Source organism: Danio rerio, chromosome 17 (assembly GCF_052040795.2).
Source record: "Danio rerio strain M-AB ecotype USA chromosome 17, GRCz13ab, whole genome shotgun sequence".
Taxonomy (NCBI): Eukaryota; Metazoa; Chordata; class Actinopteri; order Cypriniformes; family Danionidae; genus Danio; species Danio rerio.
The window spans coordinates 14,747,501-14,774,100 of NC_141037.1; the positions used below are offsets into that span (position 1 = coordinate 14,747,501).

At 35.6% G+C, this 26,600-nt stretch overlaps 1 protein-coding gene across 5 annotated transcripts in view; it reads left to right on the forward strand.

The window, feature by feature from the left end:
- LOC147833028 (uncharacterized) overlaps positions 1-26,600 on the forward strand; it is a 425,349-nt gene that overhangs the window by 360,876 nt on the left and 37,873 nt on the right. For 3 of the 5 annotated variants that reach the window (XR_015513154.1, XR_015513155.1, XM_087290191.1), the window contains 2 exons: positions 14,523-14,612; positions 19,219-19,953. Coding sequence is in view for 2 of the 5 variants with exons in the window: in XM_087290191.1 (XP_087146317.1) it covers positions 14,523-14,612; positions 19,219-19,303 (175 nt within the window). In the remaining 3 variants the exon portion in view is untranslated. Of the gene's footprint in view, positions 1-14,522; positions 14,613-19,218; positions 19,954-26,600 lie in introns of those variants that run through there. The other 2 variants (XR_015513156.1, XM_087290192.1) reach the window with 1 other exon arrangement.

Genomic DNA, 26,600 nt, shown 5'->3' on the forward strand with positions numbered 1-26,600 from the left:
ATGCAATTGCAATTATGCAATTATTTTTCAATTCAGGATTTCATATTGATTTAAAATCAATTGTAGCCCATCTATTAATCCACTGTTGGTTTGTCCATCATTTTTCGTCAATCTGTCTATACAGCTATTATTCTTGGACCATCCTATCATCTTTTGTTTATTGGTCTTTGCAATTTGTCTATCAACCTGTTCATCTATCATCTGCCACTCCCTTGGTCTGCTCATCCATTGTTCCACAATCCATTCATCTGCCTATTTATCAGTTTGTCTATCTGTCTATCTAGCATTTATTGTTCATCCATCCATCAATTTGTTGTCCATTCATCCATCCATCCATCCATCCATCCATCATCTATCTCTCTTTACATCGATCTATTATTTGTCTGGCCATCAGTCCACCCCTTTGTCTACGCATTGGTTCATCTATCCTTCAGTTTATCCATGATCATCCATCCATTGGATCATCCATCTGGTTATTCATCAATTCATCCATCCGTCCATCCATCCATCCATCCATCCATCCATCCATCCATCCATCCATCCATCCATCCATCCACCCATCCATCCATTTGTTGTCCATCATTTTGTAAATCAATCCATCCATTTAAGCAGTCTGTTTGTTCACCAACCAAACAAAACATCCATCCATTTGTTGTCCATCCATTCTTCCATTCATCCATTTGTTGTCTATCCATCCATCCATTTATTTTCCACTCATCCATCCATCATTCCATTTGTTGTCCACCCACACATCTGTCCATCCATCCATCCATTTATTGTTCATCCATCCATCAATCTGTTGTCCATCCATCCATCTGTTTGTTGTCCATTCATCTATCCATCCGTTTGTTGTCCATTCATCCATCCATCCATTCGTTTTCCACCCATCCATTCATCATTCCATTTGTTGTCCAACCACCCACCCATCCGTCTATCCATTCATCCATTTATTGTTCATCCATCCATCACTTTGTTGTCCATAAACCCATCGATCCGTTTGTTGTCCATTCATCCATCCACCCATCCATCCATTCATCCATCCATCCGTCTATCATCCATCCATCCATCCATTTGTTGTCCACCCATCCATCCATCAGCCATGCCTATTTTCATCATTTTTTTGTTTGTCTGGCCATCAGTCCACCCTTTTGTCCACCCATCCGTTCGCTTATCCATCAGTTCATCCATGATCATCCATTCATTGGATCATCCATCTGTTCATTCATCAGTTCATCCATCCAGCCATCCATCCATCCATCCATCCATCCATCCACCCATCATTTTGTAAATCAATCCATCCATCAAGCAGTGTGTTTGTCCACCAACCAACCAAACATGCATCCATTTGTTGTCCATCCATTTGTCATCCATCCATCCATCCATTTGTTGTCCACCCATCTATCCATCATTCCATTTGTTGTCCACCCACCCATCCGTTCATCCATCCATTCATTTATTGTTCATCCATCCATCAATTTTTTGTCCATATATCCATTTATCCATCCGTTTGTTGTCCATTCGTCCGTCTATCCATCCATCCATATATATGTTGTCCATTCATCCATCTATTAATCTATCCATCCATTCCCCCGTCTGTCTTGCATCCATCCATCCATTCATTCATTTGTTCTCTATCAATCCATCCATCAATCTATTTGTTGCATCTATACATCACTTTTGTTTTCAATCCATCCTTCATTAATTTTTTTTGTCTGCCCATCCATCCATCCATCCATCCATCTTTTCATTCATTTGTCATTCATCCATTCTTCTATCCATCAGATTGTTTTCCATCCATCATTCATCTATCTATCTATCTATCTATCTATCTATCTATCTATCTATCTATCTATCTATCTATCTATCTATCTATCTATCTATCTATCTATCTATCTATCTATCTATCTATCTATCTATCTATCTATCCATTTATTGTTCATCCATTCATCCATCCATTTGTTGTCCATATATCCATTCATCTATCCATCCATTTGTTTGTTGCCCATCCATTCATTTTTGTTTATCTATCTATCTATCTATCTATCTATCTATCTATCTATCTATCTATCTATCTATCTATCTATCTATCTATCTGTCTATCTGTCTGTCTGTCTGTCTGTCTGTCTGTCTGTCTGTCTGTCTGTCTGTCTGTCTGTCGTATCCATCCATCCATCCATCCATCCATTTGTTTTCTATCCTCCCTCCGTCCATCCATCCATTTGTTGTTCATCCATCCATTTATTTGTTGTCCTTATATCCATCCATCCATCCATCCATCCATCCATCCATCCATCCAATTGTTGTTTATTCATCCATCCATATATCCATCCTTATGCTGTCCACCTGTCTATCCATCCATCCATCCATGCATTTGTTGTCCTTATATCCATCCATTCATCTATTCATCCATCCATTAGATATTCATTTATCCATCCATATATCCATCCTTATGTTGACCATCTGTCTATTCATCCATCCATCCATCCATCCATTCATCCATCTATTTGTTGTCCATCTATTCATCCATTGATGTCCATCATTTGTAAATCCATCCATCTATCTTTTGTTTGTCCATCAGTGTATCTGTCCATCCACCCATCTAACTATTTGTTTCACCCTTTTAGCTTTTACATATTGCGGGTGTGTTTGATTCTAGGCAACACAGTCAGACCACACAGTCAACTTCATGAACACTTAATGAATAACTAATTTATGAATAACTAATATCCACATTAACATACATGTGAACTGTGCTTTCCAGCTCCTGCACATTTGCCATTTTATTCTATCCCATTTATACACATTCATGTTTTTCTGATTCATGAATCATTAATGAGGGAACAATGTATTTTATTCATGTCCTGGTGCCTGAAAACAAGCAGATTTTTCATAATAGATGTGCTTCAGTAAATAAGAGACAATTTGCTCCCTGAACAAGATATCTCCACTTTAGTGTACATTCTGAATGACTGAACACGGCGGAGGTTGGCTTTAAAGATGACTTGAGATTCTTTCCTCTTTTTCTGGTGTGTTTTAATAAAAGCTCTGGAATGGAGGCAGGAATAAATGTATCGTTTAAGGTAACAATTAAGGACTTTGAACAAGTCCTTCAAAGAAGAAGAAGAAGTTGGTCTATTTTCAAGTTTGGAAAAATATTAACATATTATACGTTCATGAGATAATTACACTCTATAGAGGCCTATGACTAACTTTGTTTGCCCAAAATAAAAAGTTGCTTTTAATTTACTTAGCATGTCAATGTAGCTTCTGTTTGCTTCAGTAGAATATTTAATGACACTTTTCACTGAGATTGGCCCTTGCTGATCCATAAAATGCAGGTCAATGGCTACTGACAATTTGAGAGTCAAAAAAAAAAAAAAATTAATACTCGTGTCTCATTTTGAGGTGAATTATCTTTTACCAAGTATAGTTCACTCAAAATCTAAAAATCATTATTTACTCACCTCACTTCACTTGTTTAGGATTATTGAGTTTATATATTCTGTTAAACAAAAATGAAGATATTTGGTAGAAAGCTGGAAACCTATAACTGTGGATTTCCATGGTATTTCATAGTTAATGGTTACAGGATTTCAGCATGCTTCAAAATAACTTCTTTAGTGTTCAAAAGATGAAAGAAACACACAGCACCTTCAGTGAGAGTAAACAGTGAGTAAATATTAGGATGAGTGAACTATCCTTTCAATTAAAACTATTTTTAAAATGAAATGTGAAGATCCCAACCCAGGCCAAATACGCCCCAGAAGTTTTTGTTTTTGTTTATTTTTATTTATAATTATAATTTTTTTTTGGGCAGTTTTTGTTTTGTGAATCCACCAGAGAGCGTTGTGTACACTTTTTGAGGTCTCAAATTTCTCTTGCGAGGGCTGAGAAGTGCCGTAAATCCACCAGAGACTGCTGTCGACTTACTGACTGATTGATCGACTGACCCTAAACCCAATCCTCCTTCCCTAAACCCAACCAATAGTGTTTTCAAAAGCACTGATTGACCACCAAGATATGAGATTTAAATAAATAATATTAGAAGAAAAAACACAATTGTTTCATGGAAAAAACAAAATAAAAGCAATAGAAAAGTGTGGAAATAGTTGAAACCAACACTGCGTTGTCTTCTTTTCCTTTGTTTTTTTCATGCTGTCCTCTCATTGGCCAACGTAGCCCATCATTCAACTTTGGAAAACACACTCATTGCTTCAAGCTATTAGTGCAGATTAGTACAACAACACATTTTCACCAAAATATAGAAAAAAAACAAACAATATCAAACTGTTTACATTATTAATGATTAAAAGAAATGTTTGAAAATAAATTAAAACAAATTCTGTCTCATTATACAGATTATAATACTGACTTATTTACACATATTATAGAGCTGGTTACACAGAAAAAGAAGACCTCTTGCCTGATTTTCACCACATTTTCAGATTTTACCACAATTTCACCGTTATTTACTTGTTTATTTAATTTTTTGGATTCTGTTTTTGTCTTACCCGCTTTCTGGAACCATTCTTTGCTGGACTCGAACACTGTTGTCGTGGTCAACTCTCTTCGTCTCAAGTCCGCCGACGTACATGGTGAGCTACTAGACAAATTGTTAACAGTGGGAAAACTGTCCACATGGAGGTAAGCACTCATCTGCTAAGTGCGAAAAGGAACGTACCACCCCGTATCGTTCATGACAAAATGCAGCTATGCATACTTCTGGTTACATAATTCGCGCTCTCCAGAAATGTATATATGGCAACGTTTTCAGAATGAGCCTGTTGCAAGATCCTCACAATCGCATTACAACTGCTGGACTCACTGGTCTATGTGACTCACAATCTCTCGTGTGCCTTTTTTCCTTCTTTTCCTCTCCTCTCCTCTCCTCCCATCCTCTTTCCCTCTCTGTCCTGTCATTCTCGATCGGAGGTGCCCATGTAGCCCAGTCTCCAAAATGCCTGTCTTCAGAAGCCAACATTATCTGAGCAGAAAGGCCGCTAATAGAAAAGCTCTCTCTCTATCACCCCTGCACAATGAAGCCATGGCGGAACATGAATATTTATGAATTTCCACTGCCATTTCTAAAAGTGTCAGGGGGAAGTAGAGCATTTCACCAGCCTCTGCCTTATCCGAAAAACAGTGAAGAGCGGAGCAAAGTGTGAGAAAGGGAGCAAGAGAAGAGGTGAAAAGTAAGGGCGCAGTCATGTCACACATCCTAAGAGATCTCAAATTTAATCAGACACACTAAGAAAGGCCCCAGAGAAGGAAAGTATCACAACGCAATCACCGAATAATAACGTTCTCCCGAGAATAACTATGGCGAATAGCAACTCGCCAGACGTGTTTGACATTTCTCAAGTTATTTCCGATACATTCAATAGGTGCGCTCAAAATAAATTGGATTCCGGCTTGCCTCTATAGTAGGATTTTTGTACATTGTGTTGTTATGTACTCTAATCCATTAAACGCCGACGTCTTGGAGTCCGCTTGGTTTTGTTGGATTGAAAGTGTCCCCCCTCAGACTGGGTTTTGAGACGTCTTCTTTAAAGAAGTATCAATCAAGCATGAACTCCGTCCCTGAAGGGCCGATACGGTGAAAGAAAGACGAATGGAAGCTGACACTGAGCTCTAACTGAGCATTATGGGAACCCACTGTGATACATTTGACTTGTGGCTTCCTTTATTTTGCCCTGGCATTCCCCTGTAAAATTTCACTCATAGTGTCATAGGAGCAATCTGAAAGAGGAGAAGCTAAATTTAGTTCATGAATATTCATTAGATGGCATAACTTTTCCAGTTGTAAGTAATTTGTTGAAAGGCATGTGAATGATAGTTATTTTAGAAACACACTCTTGCATTTAAAGACATTTGTATGCAGTGCAGACATGTTTTTAAATCCGGTGCCTGAAAGGAAGTGCCAGGGCCTCCATGGAAATGTTTGGAGAAAAATAAATACACAAATAGTTTACTTGGCTAGTGCTGGGCAAAGATTAATCATGATTAATCGCAACTAGTGTGTGTGTGTGTGTTTTCTTTTTATTAATTAATTAATTAATATTTTTAAATTTGTATTACACACACACACATGAATAATTATATATATATATATATATATATATATATATATATATATATATATATATATATATATATATATATATATATATATATATATATATATATATAATATATATACACACACACACACACACACACACGTGTTGTTACAGTCACCAGAGAACTACACACCACACTAATGAACTACAGTTCCAGGCATGCACCTCGCACACACTAGTTCCCGATTCTCACTAATTACACAGATACAGCCAGAAGATAATTATAGACTTATTTCAAAAACTATAAACTCAGCACACACAGACACATCATTGCTGAGTCTTGTTAAACTGTTAAGTGAGCATTTTGCCTTTCCTTGCCATGTTTGACCCTTTGCTTTATTTCTTTGTTTACGAAGTTTGCCGCCTTTCCCGACCATTCGCCTGTTTGTTGACCACGCTTTGGATTAACTGTATGCACCTGTCTGTCCCTGTTTTAAACTTTTGCTATTATGTAAATATAAAACCTTTATGGTGGATGTGATTAATTGCAATTAATCTTTGCTAAGCACTATTAATAATAAATAATAATAATCATTTCCAAAAAATTAGACAGAAAAAATAGCTGAAATAACACCAATATTTGTTTATTTACTTACTGTCTGTAATCACAATGAGATTATGCAAATTGGATTTGAAATCGTGATTATACATGTAATGTAGCATAGTCACTTTATTCCATTTTAAAACAAATTATTCCTCTCTAACTTACAAGAAATTGCCTTTTTAAATATATTTTTGCAACTAAGCTTCATGTTTGAAAGTAAACTTTCTAAAGGGATCATTTTACCCCTTTTTCAATACAAAAAAAAGATGTTCTGTGTTCTTTATGAAACCATTGACGCCAGTAAAGGAGCTTTATTTTTGAACTGATGATTCAGTTTAAAATTATTCACAGCTTGCTTTTTCTTCTCAGCAGATGTTAAAATATAATAATTATATCCCAAAATGTGAGGAGAGACACGTCCCGCAGGTTCAAAATGGTTGCAACCCCCTCTTTTCCTTGATTTGCGAGCCTTGCCCTTTAGCACTGCATCTATTATATCCAGGGTGATTTTTCTGAAGTTTTAGTGAAGGGCAGGTGAATGATTACAATCAAAAGTGCTAGTCAAGGACAGCATGTGCTGATAAAGCCTGAAGTCCAACTTATTTATTATTAATGCCTAACCTTTTTAAAGATGCACAGAGCACACAAACTCGTTAATGTGATAGTTTGCGTGCTTTTAACTGGTTACAGACAGCCAGCTCAAAGCACTGGAAGAAACGACCTTGGTTTTTATTCCCATTTGTTTTGGTCATGTGTTATTTGAGGTCTCTACGTTGTAGCTTAGAAACAAACACAAAAATGAAGGCTGGACAAATGAAGACACTGGCTAAAAGCAAGACACGGTCACACATAATGCCTGCAGCTCTTGATGTGATCAAAAACATGTTTGTGGGGCACATAGGAGGACTTTTGACAGACAAATTGTGCGAGTACCAGTGCAAATATGTGAAATGTGTTCTTAACAAGGCTGTCTTGAGGGCCACATGTCTTTATTATTTGATTTCATGGCTTGTAGCTCTCACATATTGTCACCGGCGGATGCTGATGGGAGTTGAGAGGCTGCAGTAAAGACCTTCAGGTTTAATTTGGCAAATGTCTGCTGCATTGTTTTGAAGATGGAACTGGAAGGCGAAAAACCAAATGCAGCATTTCCATGAGGAAGCCGCATGTCTCTGTTCACTTCTCAAGTTATTTATGCTGTATATTAAAACATAGCCTGCTGGTAACATGGATTTACATGATGGTGCAAGCTGGTTTGTACTTGCTGGTCTTGCCAGTGCGTCTGTCTGCTATTGCAGCAAAACTAACTGTTGAAGGTTGTTGATGTCAAATATGTCTGGTTAATTTAGTTGAGAAGATGGATAAGGAAATCTGCCAACACAGGCTCATTGTGAAAACGTACCCCTGTATATATTTCTGGAGAACGCAAAATATGTTGCCAGAGCTATGTATGGTTGCATTTCATCTTTAAAATGAAACCTACATGGCTGTATGATGCCACTGACAGTTTTTTTTTTTTTGTGTGTGTGTGTGCTATCGACTGACAGCTTACCTTCATGTGGTTGTTTTTTTTTGCTGTTACCAGTTTGACCTGTAGCTCGTCATAAGATGCAGAAAGGTGTTGACTGTGAAGATGAGGTTCAATTCCTGTGAAGAACAGTTTCAAAAAGCAGGTAAACTCATAAAATAATAAACTAGTAAAAAAAAAAAAGTAAATTACAGGATCAGAATGTGGTAAGATCTAAAAACGTTGTAAAAATTTGTCAGCTATGAGGGATTTTCTTTTTCTGGATTGCTTTTGAAAACACTGTCGGTTGGGTTTAGAGAAGGGGATGATTGTGTCAATTGGTGCTTTTGAAAACACTATTGGTTGGGTTGAGATAAGGGGGTGGGTGGGGTAATCTGTCGGTCGGTCAGTCAGTCAGTAGGTTGACAGCAACCTCTAGTGGATTTACACGAAAACAGCAGCGAGAATGGCACTAGCAAGAGAAATTTGAGATCTGAATAACATATATAAAGTCCTGCCGCTCAAGTGCCACTTTAACCAGGGAAGTGACACTGACAACAGAGGTGCAGATCCACCATTAGCGAGGTCAGGCCAACAATGGTCAACACAAGGGCACAAAGATGTATACAGTCAATCCAGATTCGTAGTCAATAGACAGGCAAATGGTCAGAGGCAGGCAGCAAACAGGACTGAACAAATAAACAAGGCAAGAATCAAATACTTGGTAAAGCAAGACAAAAGAAACGCGTTGTAATGTCACTAGAATAGATAACAAGACTCAGCAACAACTGTGTGTTTGAGAGGTGTTCTTATAGTCCAAGTAATCAGTCTGTGAGCAGCTTCAGCTGTGAGAGTCTAATCCGTTAGGATCTGGAACATGTGTATGTGAGCAAAGTGCATGTATTGTGTTGTAGTCCATGAAATGGTGAATTTGTAGTCCGTTAACACTTGTAAGTGTTTTCCAGCGATCTATGGTATTTTAGATCGCTGGTGATCGTGACAGCCACAATGTAGCTTCTTTTAAGCTTGCTCTAAGGTTCACACACATGTAGGGAATCTCTTCGGTTAAACATAAGTAACATTTTCCAGCCCCTAGAGGGCAGACAAATAAAACAAAAATAAATCAATATACATGGACAAGTAACATCACATTTGACAGAAACAATAAACTACTGAACAGCTAGAATAGAACAAAAAAAAAAAGCCCAAACAGCCCAGTTTTTCAAAAGTGATACTGATAATCCACCTAGAAAAGGAGAGCACTCTTAGGGAAGAGCTTTTCTCATTTATCAAAGTCATCATCTCTTTATTCAGGTACCAAACACACCTGATGTAACTGAGAGCGGTTGTGTAATTTCTGTCCTAATACATGAGAGTCCAGATTGCAAGGCAGCACTAACTCGTAACCTCAATAGCCGGCGAGCTCATGACCCCATTATTTGAGATTCAGAGGTCTGCAAAGCCCGTATTCGCATATGCATCGTCCTCAGCCAGCTCCATTCTCTTTATTCCCATTCCAGACAGTGTGTGATACTCATATCAGCATCATTGCCATGCAGCTGGAGTTTGTCCTCAGACCTCAGACACCTGCAATGCACTGGAGGATTTTCCTCTCAACTGAGCCCATGCGTATTTCATGGACGGCACATGGACTGGATCTGCCTTTGTACCACCTGCCCTCTTTTTCTTTCCCTCACTCCCTCATTCATTCTCTGGCTGTGCAAACATGAGTCCTGCTGAGACAGGACATTAATCCTAAAACCAAACAGTGTGTGTCTGCAATGCAGCTTCTGGTCGCTCACACATGGCCAACACACGGCCGAGGTGCATCCCTGGAGTGCCAACTAGACCTGCCATTTCGATTTTCACATGCCCAACGATGGCTGAAAAGAGCTTGGTCTTGGCGGAGCTTCCAACAGCCCTCATGATGTCCGTGGAAAGCTGGGTTAACTACTGTTCACATGCACACTGTTTACTTTTCTTTTTAAGGTACAGGGGATATTGTAATTGAATTGATTAAGAGCCAATAAAAGTTATACACGCTGCATTTTAAATTCTTAAAAATAAAGGTGCTTTATTGAAATAGTTTGGCTCCAAAAACAAGCTAAATTGTCAAATGAATATTTCTATGTGGCGCTGTTTTATATTTAACTTTGCTTATCAAAGCATACATAAAACACACATTTTGAATGTTTGCATGAGTGTTCTGTGGGTGGTTTTGCATGCATCGAGTTTAAATTCGTGTATGAGTTTATAGACGCATATGCATAGATCAAGTTTTTATGTATATGCGAGTGTATACAGGTGTGTTTGCATGCACTGTAAGTGCGAGTGTTGTTGTGGGTTTATCTGCAAGGATACAGTTTATATGTATGAGTGAGTGTATATGGGTGTATGCATGCATCAAGTTTATGGAGAGGAGTCTGGCTGCAGACTTGGTGCAGATGCAATATGAGCTGCATCCAATGCTTTTTAATGCACTCACCTAACCCCACCCCTAACCCTACCCTTCACAGTGACATCACTAGCTTCATTGAGTGCATTGTGTCTGACATTGACTTAAGAGTTCATCAAGATTCTTTGGATTCATCTTCAATACCTCCTCCTTCATCTTACCCCAGACATGCTCAATCATGTTCATGTCAGGTGACTGGGCTGGCTAATCCTGGAGCACTTTGACCTTCATTGCTTTCAGGCAGCACAAATGTCTTGATACCTCAGACTGTTGATGTTGCCATCCACTCTGCAGATCTCTCGCATGCCCTCATACTGAATGTAGCACCAAACCATGATTTTTCCTTCACCAAACTTGACTGATTGCTGTGAGAATCTTGGGTCCATGTGGTTTCCAATAGGTCTTCTGCAATGTTTGTGATGATTGGGGTGCAGTTCAACAGATGATTAATCTGAAAAACCTACCTTCTGCCACTTTTCCAAATGATCAAGTAAAAGTCAAGCTTTTATGTGTTGCTCTTACAACTAGGATCAATGACAAGACTTTTGTCGGGCAAAGAAGACATGGGACTAAAAAATCATTTGCTTCTTTCTGTTCATTTTGGATGTGTATGAGTTGCAATTTTATTGCATTTGTGCTGTATTATGTTGCTTTGTTTATAAATTTTATTTATTTATTTTATTTATTTTTTTATATATATTTTCTGAAATAAAGTCTAAAATGGGGGAGAGCGGGGCACAAAGTAAGACTTTTTGGTTTTGGTCAAATAATGAACAAAGTACTATGGTAAGACCAACCATAATTTTTATTTTTTATTTTTTTATTTATTTATTTATTTATTTATTTATTTATTTATTTATTTATTTATTTATTTATTTATTTATTTATTTATTTATTTATTTATTTTTACCAACAACACACAAGCCTCTCCTACAAATGAGCACTGGAATTACGATCGCCGGACCTATGGTTTCTGTGCAGTATTGCCAAAAGTGCCAGGAGTAAAAATGTTACTGTTTACCCCACCTGTGGGGCAAGTTGTAGCAGACAGGGGGTTAGTTGTAACAGGTATTTAAAGGAAGATTTCACACAATAAATTAAAATTCAGTTTACCTTAAATAGTAGCTATATTTCCTCATTAATTAGCTCATTTCTTTTTTATTCTACACAGCACAGTCTGTTCATTTAGTTATTTGTATACTGGATAAACACATTTGAATCTATTTGCATTATTATCCATTTATCCATTATGATACAATGCATTTATTTGCATTATTAGCAAAATAAATAAATAAATAAATAAATAAATAAAATAAATAAATAAATAAAATAAATAAATATATATATATATATATATATATATATATATATATATATATATATATATATATATATATATATATATATTATTTTTCTTTTCTATTAAAACAATATTTTCAAAAAACATAGGAAAAAAAAACATTTTTACTTTAAAAGTTCACAACATTACACTCAAAATTAAAAATATATATATTTTATTTGTTTAATTTGTGTCCAACAGCATGTGGCTTAATTGTAACACCCTGTTACAACTAACCCTGCTGTGTCGTGTTTTCCTCAAAACTGGCTAGCAGTCACTGTGAGTTTCTTACATTTTTCAAAATGGTTCCATCTTTTAGCCCAGAAGATGGTAATCACAATTATATAAGATTTTACTAACATACTTTTACAGATTTTTTTTTTTTAATAAAAAAAAATGGAGTATAATAAAAAATTATTTTATGCTGCAAAAATGGTTTCTCTTGTCTTTCTTATCCAAATCCCCCCCCAAATTTTTCAATTATTGCCAGGAAGACGTCTGCCGACACTGTGGTGAAAACCTCGGAAGCATGCCATGGTTAACCCTGGTGCAAATACCTTAAAACTCTGTGTTACATTTAACCCCACGTTACTTTGTGCCCCGCACTCCCCTACACTCTAAAAACCCAAGTTTGGATTAAGATAACCCAGAATTTTTTTTATAATTTTTTTATGTGCGTGTGTATTATTGTCATCTGAAACTGCATGGAGATACAGAGTGAAAAAAATCTAAAAAGAAGGAAGACAGAAAGCAAAAATAACAGCAAGTGCAGAGTGAGCTTTCGGTTTATGCCAGACTGCTGCTTGTAGACAAAAAGGCAGCTTTGGTGGGAATGTCAGAAGTCATTATAGACAGCTTTATTCAGTCTGACATGAGCAACAGACTCCTCCGTTATAAACACACATCTCTGAAAACAGATTCCGCAGGTTCATCATCACACACAAACTTTTCCTCATTATCATTATTTCATGTGGATTTGATCATGGTGAAGCTCCTGGGATTGAAGGTGCGGGTGCTGTTCAAAGCCTCTATACTCACTGTGTGCAAGATATTTTTACCGTAACTTGTGTGCATCTGTATTTTTACATTTCTTTATGGAAATGAAATATGTAGCACTATATTCAAAATCTAGTGCAAACATTGTGTTTTTTAGTCTCTATTATTATTTGGTGTAGCACCTTTGAGAAACTCTTGTCTGTTATGTTGTCAATGACTTTGTAATGGTTGATTTATACGTCCAAATACACTTTTCCAACAGAAAATTCTCTAAAATGTGTATTTCATCTTAGAAATACTTTAGTGATATGCACAATAACACGTTTAGATATTTCACCACAAACTCATGTCATTTATTCATATCCTATTTTTTCAACACAGGGTTATTGTGGATATGCACCCGTCTATATTTCTGTAGAGTGTGAATTATGTAGCCATACGTATGGCTGAATTTTGTCTTTAAAACGAACACTACGAGATGGTATAGCTCCTTTTAGTGCTACAAGCTGACCGCTTGCCTTTGTGTGGACGGCTTTTTCATTGTTACCAGTTTGCCCAATGGCTCACAGTGTATGTTGGCAGACTTGGGATGCAGAGTGGAATTGACTACGATGACGGGGTTTGAGTCTGGCGAAGAACGTTTCCAGAAGGCTTCTGACGGCTTTTCTTTTTCTAGAATGCCTTTGAAAACACTGTTGGTTGGGTTTAGGGAGGAGGGTGGATGAGTCAGTCAGTCAGTCGACAGCTAACTGGTCTGGTTGGCTTAAGTGTATATTACACCCTCTGCTGGATTTATGCAAGAAGAGGACGCTTCTTCAAATCCGCCTCTGGTGGATTTGCAAAAAAAAAAAAAAAAAAAAACTGTGAGAAGCTGTAAGTATACCTCTGCTTATGTATTTCACTGTCTTCAGAAATCTAGACCTGGGTATGAATCTGCAATGACCCTGGGTTTTTAATTTTCAGTGGATCACAATTGGATCTCCAGTAATTTCTAGACTAAATATTCCAACTGGGTGTTTTCCATCCATCCCTAAAGCATTTAATTCATTGCATTATCCAAACATTATGCATGTGCAATGAGTGGGGTGGGGTAAAGAGCTGTGAGAGCGGAATGAAGCAGGTGGCGCAAGTGTTGACTACTGTGACCTGTGTGCGGCACCTGTCTCCAGCCTTAGCCGCGGTCACACTGCACTTTTTGCCCCAATGTTTGCTGCGTTGCAAAGTTTAAACTTGATGTGTAAACCACAAGATCAAACCAAGATCAAAACATGACCTCTATGTACCCTGTAAAAAAATCCTGTTTGCCTTAAATTAAGCTGAATCAAGTAAACTTTATTGAACTTATCCATTGAACTTATATTATGTTAAACTGACTTTAACAACTTGCTTAACTTATAAAATTAAGTTAGAACATAATTATGTTATGTTATTAATGTTTAAAAAATATCATGACTAATTGTGATATACATAATTTTTTACAGTGTACAAAAATGTAAGAAATTGAGAAATCACCCTCTTTTTTTATTTCTAATCATTTAGTTTAATCCTGCCTCATTTCACAGTGTCATGCAACAGAACTCTAGTGTGACCACGGCTTTAAAAGAAGTAGAGACAGCAGTGGAAGATGAAAATGGACCAGGCCTGGAGCTTAGGTTTGTTTGTTTTGCTCTCAGTGGTAGTGAGTTGTAAGAGACTGTTGCTGCTCAGTTGTTTTGTTTATTTAAGTCTTGGAAAGTTTGTCGGTTCTCCGCGTCCTTCTTACCGATAGCCAGGGAGTCATCGACCTCATTACAACAAGTCTTTTAATTACTAATTCAAAGTATACTGTTTAACAGTACCTCAATGAAACTAAAATAACATTCACTCAAAAAATATTTGTACTTGTTCAAACTTCTTTTTTTTATAAGCTGAATCAACACAATTATTAAGTTTTTTGGGGGGTTAACTTAATTGTTTTATGTTCAATCAATTTAAATTTGTAAAAACAATAATTAACTAATATAATTTGTGTTGGGACAACATGAAGGAATTGTGTGAAACCCTGCATTTTTACAGTATTGTTCATTAATATATATATATATATATATATATATATATATATATATATATATATATATATATATATATATATATATATATATATATATATATATATATATATATATATATATAGCTGTGTGCTCAAACTACAAAATGAGCTGAAAATACACTATTTGATAAGGTTTTTTTTTTGTGGGGGGTGGGGGGACTCGGGGGGACAGTTTAATTATTTCATGTTCAATCCACTTTAATGCAAATAGTTAACTTAATAGATTTGTGTTTGGACAACATGAATAAACTGTGTAGAACCCTGCATTTTTACAGTGGGAATTAAACATAATACAGTTTTAATGCATTAATAATAGTATTATTGTGAAATATTACATTTGAAACATTCTGTTTTAAAATATTTTATAACTTGCTGTATTATATTCTTGTGAATGCAAAGCAAAATTTTGAACACCATTTTATTTAAAGGGCACCTAGTTTAGCCCTTTTTTAAAATTAAATATTATTATTGTAACACAACTCAGATTTTATTATTATGTGTTAAAAGTGTCATTTTGGGGGCTTGTACACAAGTCATTGTTTTAGGGGTGTGTTGCTTCACATGAAAATTTGTTTCGACTTCCCACCCAACTTAACAAGTGGGCGGAGCCAAGACCTCCCCGGCTTTGTGTATGGCAAAAGAGGCAGACAGAGAGAAGTAACATAAGTGAGAGGACCAGCATTCAGCTGTACATGTACAACTCGCACACAGACCAAGCAGAGACTCCTTTTGAGGAATCAATATTCCTAATGTGCCAGAATGTGTCAGAGTGGCAGTTGCAAAATCATTTGTGTCATTGCATAGTTTTACAGCCAACTGTGTGCTAGTTTGAATTTCCAAGCTTGTACACAAAGACTAAAGGGCGTCATACGCCGCTCAGAGCCGCAACACGGTGCGCACATGACAGTTAAAAGTATCACACACCAGACTCACACATTCGCATGTTATTCAAACTGAAAGTTTTCAGATGGTGCTCTGTGGCGCAGCAGAAATATGAACAGTGTCCTGAGTCGTGGCCGGGTGCTGTGGACAGCTGCCGACTTGCGGCACCGGTGTGTGTACCCTGATAAAAACCTATGTTTAGAATTCTAAAATGCATGGTGCTGCGTGGCACGACACTCCGGGTTGCTGAATACCAATTCTGGTGTGGGACCTGCTTAATAACCACGCAGACTGAATTCATTTTCACTGAGGCTAGAACTAAAGATCTGTCAAACATCGGATGCGCTACTCAGAGCCACGACACGGCGCGTACATGACAGTTGAAAGTATACGTTGCATTTACTGCGTGTTCAGCGCAAATGGTCGCTAAATGTAAAATCTCTGTTGCTCATTCGCAGGAAGATGATAAAGGCTCTTGTGTTGAGCCCAATGAGCCTTAAATCCAAAATTAGAGCAAGGGCGTTTCTTTGATGACACCGCTTTGACTCACACGCTGAAAATGGCGGACGTGAAATTACAAACTGAGCATGTGGTAATGCTTGCCTGTCAATCAATATTGATGAGCAGGGGGACCGCACTCCTACGTCAAGCTGCGGTCGGTCTCAAAACCACTCCAATTGGTCCACCATTTTTATGTTGTTAAATTAAAAAAAAATTACCAGGTGTTTATATCACCCCAATATGATGGTCTATACACTATACCTATATGTCTGTCCAAACAGCTTGAATTTTTATTTATTTATTTTTTTTTTTTTACCATAGATGCCCTTTAAAGAAACATTCTCACACTCTCTCTTTAGGGCAATGGTCTAAACAGCAGCTCTGCACAGTTTTGCTCCAACACTAATCAAACACAGCTGATCCAACTAATCAAGGTGTTCAAGACTACTCAAGACTATTAAGCAGGTGTGAGTTGGAGTTGGTTGGAGCTAAACTATGCAGAACTGTGGCCGTCCAGGAATTGAGTTTGAGACCATTGTCCTAAAGAGAGAGCACCCTATGCTTTAGGATGTTTTTTTTTTTTAATTAGTTAATTTTACAAGTCACGTAGAGTCTGGGTCTGCGGGAGCACTTTTAGCTTAGATTAGCATAGATCATTGAATCAGATTAGACCATTAGCATCACACAAAAATTATCAAAATTTTGAAAATTTTCTTATTTAAGCTTGACTCTTCTGTAGATAAATTGTGTACTAAGACTTGAGGAATTGCTATTTTTCTGCACTGATATGGTTAGGAACTATACTCTCATTTTGGCTTAATGATCAAGGACTTTGCTCTAGGACTAATAATGTAATGACGTAAATATGACACATATTGTAATGATATAATGCAGCACTTGAAAAAAGTTCTGAATCATCTCACAAATGTCTCTATTAGGGTTTGGCATCTAAGCTATAATGCCGATCCGATACGCATCTCGATACAAAGAATACGATCCGATATATTAGCAATACATTTGTGACATATTGCGATGCAACACGATACGATTCACACCCATATCACGATACGATGCGATATTTCAGCACTAACTAATTAGATCAAGTTTATGAGATGATGTGAAAGAGGATGCTGTGCCATTGAATGAGTTTGATTATTTATAAACCAAGCAAAATCAAGACTTTTTTTTTACAAACTGGCTCTTCTCTCAGAGCCAGAGTGTCAGTTTACAGTAGAGGGCCATTTTAGAACATATAGCACATATTATTTAAGTATTTTCAAGATAAACAGAATGTATAAGTGCAATATATATTAAAATATATATATATATTTGCACTCTTTCAACATAAAGGTTTAGCATTGCACAACAAGAATTGTGATTTAACTTTTCAACTATGAAAACAAGTTTTACAAAGATATTTTGCCACTGATTATTCAAAACTTAAGGTCGTGAACTAGCAGTGTTATGCTGCTTTGAAACATCACTGTCACTGTAAACAACAGGCTAATAAAAATAAAACAAACCAGCAATCTTCTTGCTGTGAGGTGGTCAAACTACCCACTGTGCCACCGTGACACCCATTATTTTTATCATTATTATTATTAATATTATTAATATTATTATAATTAAATAAAAATTAACAGGAGGAGGTGTTTAAAACCTTCGTTCTCCGTGACACTAGGCTGAATATCTTTGCAGATGAACAATGCAATAGCATTCGTTATTGGCGTAGAGCGCACAAAACTGTTGCGCACGGAAAAAAAAACTTGCAATGCTTTTCTCACCACTTTTGGAGCTGGTTGAAGCAGTGCGAAAGCTGGGGATGCAGGAACACTGGAAGATGCTTCCACAACAACACCGTGGCGCCGCTTCAAGTGAGATTTCAGATTAGCCATACTGCCCGCGTATTTTACAGATGCGCGGCACATTTTGCAGATTGCATCTGTCCTGTCATGTCGTCCATCCTTAAATCCATAATGTTGCTTGCCATACTTTAGATTTAAAACTCAGTGAGGAATAAAATGTTTGTTTTGCTTCTCGCGCTTTCTGAGGGCGCACCACTAGCTTCATCCGCACACCTGATACACTGAGTTGTAGTGTAAGTGTACACATCCGCAAATCCGTTGCTAAGGCTTACTTTATGTAGGTCGATTAAATTATGCGCCAAAAACAGGTTGACAACACTTGTTAATAAATAAAAAATACATTCTATATTAAAAATATAAGCTGTATCTCGGAAAAACCGATGCATCTCGATTTGCTTCCAAAATTTCATTCATCCTCTGCTGCTCAACCGATGCACTCGCATCGTGCACGCGCATGACCGCGTATCGATACATATCGATGAATCTTCCCATCCCTAGTCTCTATAGTTGCAAGATTTTTCGAAGCTGCATAATATCATTGCGCAGGCTGCATTTTCTGAGGGTCTTAATACCCTGTAACTATAGAAGAATCATGTTTAATAAGAACAATATCTCTTTTTCAGTTTTTTTTTTTTGAGTGAGATGCTAATGGCTTAATCTGATTTAGTGATCTATGCTAAGCTAAGCTAAAACTGCTGCTACCAGACCCAGAGATTGGCTTAATTGATTCTGTTTAAACTATTTAAAAGGGGACCCATAAAAGGATCCTATTTTTAAAAAAAAACCTACAAGTTCCTTTAAAACAAAAATAGTTTTCAGTATTATATAAAGTGCAATATGACACTGACACACTGATTCTAGATTTTTGTGTACAAGAGATGATCTGAACATACAGTATTTGAGTGTTGCTGTGTTTTGCAGGACAGCTGCTGTGGATCTGACTGCGATGATGAACGTGTTGTCTCTCTGGCCTGCGCTGGTGTGGATGGGAAGGTCAGTGTTGTAAGGAGGATTACTGTATGTGACAGAAACAGATGCTGCACAGAAGAGCAGCCTGTGGCCACAGATGAACACACAGCTCACAGATTTACTGGAAACACACACACACACACACACACACTTGCACAAACAGTGGCTTCTCTTCTGTAATCATATACAATGAGTCTAGGTGCGACAGACTGCACAGTTTCTACTTTGTTTATGGTCTGTGGTTTGATTAAAGGACAAAACATCAATCTCACAGTCAGCGGTCAACACTTTTTACAAGAAAGGTTCTTTATTGAAAACCTTTAACATTTGTGGAACTTTTCATTCCCCAAATGATTCTTTATAGTGTCTTGAAGCTCCTTTAGATTATGAAATTATTTTCACTCATTTAAACAAAGAACTCTTCACTAAAAGGTTATTTGGGCTCTTTTTAACCAGGCTGGAGTCCAGAGTGCTTTTATAAAGAATATACGATGGCTGTAGCTCTAAAATCTAACCAGAAAAGCAATGTTAAAGTTTTTTTTTTTTTTTTTATATTTGATGTCATTTGTCAACTTTATAAAAAACCTATGTAATATTTTTGAAATGCTTTTATACTTATAATTTTCTGGGATTTTAAAAGATTTTTAAATATTCTTTTATTTCATTAAATTAAAAAAATTATTTGTACATTGATTTTTTCTTTATTTATTATTAAACTTATTTATTTACCTATTCAATAAAAAATATTTTTAAATATATATTTTTTTATTTAAAATGTATTCATTTTACATACAGTATATTTATACAGTATGCTTTGCAAAAAGGATTTTAATCAGTAGGACTGACAAATCATGTGATTTGATAACCATTTTACAGGAGATAGCAGGCGTCAGAATGTCTTATTCTGTGTTCACACCAGATGCGGAACGTGCGGATAAATCGGGCTATTCACGCGTAAATAGACACATGAATATTTGAGTCTACTCACTTTATTCGCGCGTCGAAATCCGCTTCATTAACATGTGAAATCCGATTCATTCGCACGTCAAATTCACTGAGCAATAGACGCGGATTCACGTCATGGGCAGGGCTTCTGTCTGCCCAGTGCCTCTAGTTTCGTTGCTAAATGGCTAACATGGATTTTATTAAGAAAATAACTGTGTTCTTTATGAAGGCTGAAAAATAGTGTTGATATATTTGGAGCCACGTCTGAGTCCACTAGATTCGTTCAGAAGCTCATAAACTCCTCCAGATACTTAACCTGGATGATGGAAGCTTTCAACGTTGCTTCTGACTGAGCTGAGCCCAGTTTGATGAACTGTTGATGGTGTAGGCAGGAGAATTTTCCCCAGTACACCAACAACAGGCGCTATGTCATAATCACGCCCCCACAAGAGCAAGCTCCTGATTGTCTGCTGAAGTTCAGATTTTCGAACTCGAGCTTCTTGTAATTAACTGTGAAAAAAGCCAAAGCAAAGCCAAAAGCTGATTATTATGGAATAAATACAGCTCTACAACATATAAAAGAGAGAGAGATCGACTTAGATTGTCACTTTCCTTATCTATAATGATTTGATCAGCTGTAGTTTGAAATATGAAAAGAAATACCTCCCTTTGGAACTTCTTGTGACAGAACGTCCACCTTCTTTGCTTTGCTCAGTATGACAGGCTGATATCTGCTGACGCACTGAATATCCTAAATTATAAATGTTTAAAATAGGCACTATGCTTATAAATGAACTGCATTCTTGCCTAAAAAAGCCTCACAAGTTGTCCAACAGCTGCAGTATTTGTCAAACTGTAGTGAGTTGTTAGTCTTCTGCTTGGGCGGAGTAATACACAAGAGTGAAGAGGCTATATGAGTGTTGATATTACTTTAATATCCCATGGCTATCAGTCAGATTCGAGAAACAGACAGAACTGTTGTATAAATGTGTGGAGGTCAAGGTGGCGCAGTAGGCAGTACTGTCGCCTCACAGCAAGAAGCTCGCTGGTTCGAGCCCCAGCTGGGTCAGTTGATCTTACCACATTCGCGTGGATTTCCTCTGGGTGCTCTGGTTTACCCCACAAGTCCAAAGATATGCGGTACAGGTGACTTGGTAAGCTAAACTGTCCGTAGTGGGTGTGAATGAGTGTGTATTGATGTTTTTCAGAGATGGGTTGCAGCTGTAAGGGCATCCGCTGCGTAAAACATGCTGGATAAGTTGGCGGTTCATTCCGCTGTGGCGACCCCAGATTAATAGAGGGACTAAGCCGAAAAGAAAATGAATGAATATAATTGTGTTTGAAACATGACACAATAAAGTATGCAAACTCATTTCATATATGATGTCAAGTATGTATATTTACAAAAAAAGTAACAGCTTTTTCCATTTATACTTACATACACAAATAAATAACAAAATAACATAATGAGAAATGGAAATATTAAGACAGTAAAGGATTTTAATTTTGTCATAGGATTTATATAAGACTTTTTTATTGCCTATTGCTTTTTTATGTTATAGCTGAATTGCTTGCTTACTATATAGTTGATTTATGCCTTTGTGGTTTCTGTAAAAACAATAATTCATCAGCTGTGGCTTTTTTTCTATTCTTGAGGAAAATCGTCTTCATATTGTGCCCAAACAACACCTTAACTGGAGTAAATCCTCTGTACATTCATGGTTTACAGCTTTTATAGCATGCAGAAAGTCACAAATCAAAAACTGCTCTGTAATGAAGTGTCAGAGGTCAGATTTGAGGCTGCGGAGGTCGAAATGTGTGAAATGAGAAAGTCAAACTGAGCGGCAGTACAGACAACATGAGCACTTGTTTGTATCATGAGCCGTAAAAATCCCTTTGTGATTGGCAGATTGTCTCTGGGAGCGAGAAAGCTGTTTAGCTCCGCCATCCCTGATAATCCTCTCACCTAAACACGGTCACATTTTTCTTCTTTCTTCCCTAAAAAATAACAGAGTTTGCTTTAAACAAATGTTGCAGTCTGGAGGAAGAGGAGATTCTGGCCAATGCTAATGCTGGGTATACTGGTGATTTGTCCAGTTATTAGCACTAATAAAAAATTTAATTAAAAAAAGCTGTGTGTTAAGCTGGAGCTATTATATCTAGAATTTTCAGTATTAAAGTAATAAAAAAGTATTATATTAGGCTGTGTATTATTATTGTTGTTGTTGTTATTATTATTATTATTATTATCAGTAGTAGTATTAATGTTCTTGTTGTTGTAGTTGTTGCTATTATTATTGTTGTTATTAGTAGTAGTAATGTTGTTGTTATTAGAATTTTTATTGTTGTTGTTTTTTGTTGTTGTTGTTATCATTATTATTATTATATTAAATAGGATCAGTTGTTATTGATTTTCTTTACTTAACAAATGCTACTAATCTTTTTTTTATCAAATATCTTACATTTATTTAATAAAAATAAAACAGGACACATGAAGATCACAAGGTAGATCACATGAACATATATATTGTCATTAATCTTATTCTTGCCTTTATTATCTTAATATTCTATCTTATTTTTGTGTTTAGCAGAATGGGGACTTGCATAAAGGTTTGGAACTACTTAAATGTGAGTTAATATTGATTTGGGGTGAACTATCTCTTTAAAGTGCCTGCTATCAGTAGTGCACCTGTCCATTGACTTGAATGGCTGCGAGTTAATCAGTGTTTTGGCAGATAAAGGGTCTGGGCAGTGGCCACAGAAAGCAGGTTTGGGTAAAGTTATCTGATGTGCAGGAAAACAGGTCTCTCTGTGCCTTGGCAGCTGCCAGGGTCATTCAGCAGCACCTGGAAAACACACTAAGGACAAACCATCTGCTGAAGTAGACCGTAGAAACTATATATAAAATATATCTTACATGTATGTCAAATATGTATATTTAGCTCTGAGACTCAAAATCAAAAATATATTTACTTCAAACCTTCAAAACGTATATAATTCAGTAATATAATACACTTCAAATCTTGCAATAAATGGTAAAGATCTAAAGTTTTCAATATTCATTCATTTTCTTTTCAGCTTAGTCCCGTCATTATTCCGGGGTCGCCAAGTTTTCAATATTTAAAGTATTTTTTTAAGTATTTCTTTGTTGGCTTGAGGCTGCAGATTGAGTGCCTTAGTGTCCCACCAGTGACGCTATACAGCCATATTGCACTGCTGCAAGTGTGATATTGCATTTATACAACAGTTCGATGGAATAATCATGTATATAAAAAAGAAAATCAAACGCAAAGAGTCTCAAAAATGCTTTTGTATGAGGAACTACTTTTCTTCAGCCATTCATCAACATCAGCAGAAACCATTGCTACTTCACAAACGTCACTGTAAAGCAAGTATTTGAACGATTCTCTAGCATAATGTCTAAAATGATGACAAAACAGGTGATTTTGCTCTCATTTCATGATTATAAGGTGAAATTAATAATAAATAACTCTGCAAAAGCTAAAGCAAACACTACAAGATTACTATAAATACAGCACTACAACATACAAAAGAGAGAGATTGATGTATAATGTCACTTACCTCATCTATAATGATTTGATCAACTGTAGTTTAAAATACGAAAAGAAAATGACTGGGAAAAGAAACACTGAGTTTTATCTCCCTTAAGGACTTATTATGCGGTCTCTGTCGTCATCTTGTGGCGGAACGTCAAACATCTTTGCACTGCTCAGTATCACAGCCGATGTGCTGAATCTCCGAAATTATAAATATTTCAAATAGAAACTATCCTTATAAGTGAACTGCATTCTTGCCTTAAAAAAAGTCTCAAACGTACATTATGTTGTTCCACAGCTGCAATATTTGTCAAACTGTAGTGAGTCTATTGATCTGCATCAATCTGCTGTCACTCTATGTGAATAATACACAAGGGTGAAGAGGCTGTTAAATATATTGTTGTACATATATAATATCTGTTTTAGCAAATACATTTTTGTATATTTTATATATGTAATCTTTATATATATATATATATATATATATATATATATATATATATATATATATATATATATATATATATATATATATATACATATATATATACATATATATATATATATATATATATATATATATATATATATATATATATATGTATATATATATATATATATATATATATATATATATATATATATATATATATATATATATATATATATATATATATATATATAGTACTTGTTGATGAATGTGTATTGGTGAGCAGGGTTTCCCAGCTCTCCTGTTTCACGATTTACAGTCTTTAAAAGTGGGCCATAAAATGCCAGTCTCTGTCTAACATGTGCACTGGAGCTGCCTCTGCTCTCTGACTCTTGGTCCGTATCTTATGTTTTCTTTAATCCCCACAGGACGCCATATTAGAAAATCCTATAATCGCATGGCCGACATGCAGCATTTATGGCATGTCATCTCCAGCACAACAGACTTGGACTGCAAACCAAACCAGAAAAAAAATCTCTAAAAGCAATCATTGTGATAAATAAATCTTAAATACTATTTCAGATGGTCCTGTCCACATTATACTGTACATCCAGAGCAGTGCATGTAATACTTAAGTACATTGTATTGCATTCAGGCAAATGTAAGAACAATATGTGATGTATAAATGCATGTGAAGAGGATATAACATGATTTTGATTGTTTTCTAATGCAAAAGTTTAATCATGAATATAAACCTCCATCTACAGTATAGTCAACTTTGATTACTTTTGTAATCAGCAAAAGTAGGTCATTCGCAACGATATTGCATCACAAGTGAGGGTGCTATGAATATTCAGATATATTTAATATATTAATGTAAAAAAATGGCAAATAATATTCCTATGTATTCTTACTTGTGGGGTTATTTAACAATGGATGTTGTAGTAAGTAAGAGTATTTTCAGCTCCAGAAATATATAATACAAACAAAAACAAATCCAGCCATTATTTTAGTATTTTAATGGTGCAGTCAGCAAAAATAAATATGTTAATAAATAATAAATATATAAATAAATTCAAGTAATATTTTGAATAAAGAGAAGTAAATAATGTGAAAGTAATTAATAAATAACAATTATGTTAAATTAAAAATGTGTAATTACAGTTAAATTATATTGCTATTATTATTTTTATTATTATTATTTTCCTTAATCAAAACAAAGCTGTTAAAAAGCAAATATGTTCATAGTGGTCAATCAAATAAATACAATTAAAAATAAATAAATAAATAAATAAATAAATAAAGAGTAATATGAATCAAGAGACTGAGTGAGCTTAATGTGAAACTAGCTAATATAAAACAATTATTTTAAATAAAAATATTTAATTATAGTTTAATTTTATTATTATTATTATTATTATTATTATTATTATTATTATTATTCGACTTAGTTCCTTTATTAATCTGGGGTTGCCACAGCGGAATGAACTGCCAACTCTCCAGCATATGTTTTACGCAGCGGATGCACTTCTAGCTGCAACCCATCACTGGGAAACATCACACACATACATATGGACAGTTTTGTCTACCCAATTCACCTATATCACGTCTTTGGAAACCGGAGCATCCAGAGGAAACCCACACAAACACGGGGAGTATAATATAATATAATATAATATAATATAATATAATATAATATAATATAATATAATATAATATAATATAATATAATATAGTATAATATAATATAATATAATATAATATAATATAAAGTAATATAAAATAATATAATATAATATAATATTTTTTTTATATTATTATTTTACTCAATCAAAACAAAGCTAAATTACATTTTTCTATTTGCATGTATTGAATTTTATGCTCCCACCCGCAAATCCCTGTGATATTTAACGTTGCTAAAGCTGAATTTTCAACTGCCACAATATTCAGGTTGATGAATTGAAAGCTCATAAAATATTGTTTTAAATAAATATTGTACTCATAAGGAAATGTAAAATATTTATAGCAAAAACTATTTTCATGTATTTGTTCATTATTTTCGATTCATTACATTTTTATTAAATGCACTCTTGCTAATTAATATATAAAAAACACATATTTCAATAAAGTGTGAGGAAGTATAAACATGAGAAAACTATGTGGGCATTTACTCAAGGTTTTGGCCATTCATTTAGATGACAACAGCGTTTTGGGTGCCCAAAATCACAGAAATTTAAAATGTGTCTCAATTTGAGAACATTACTGCCATTTCTATCTCTGTACAATGAAATTTTGTGAAAGTAGTGATGTTTTCTACAAGTATGTACTAGTACTTGACAACCAAAACAACAAAAACATTGCCAGCTACTGGCCTGGCATGCAGAATACAATATCAATTGACA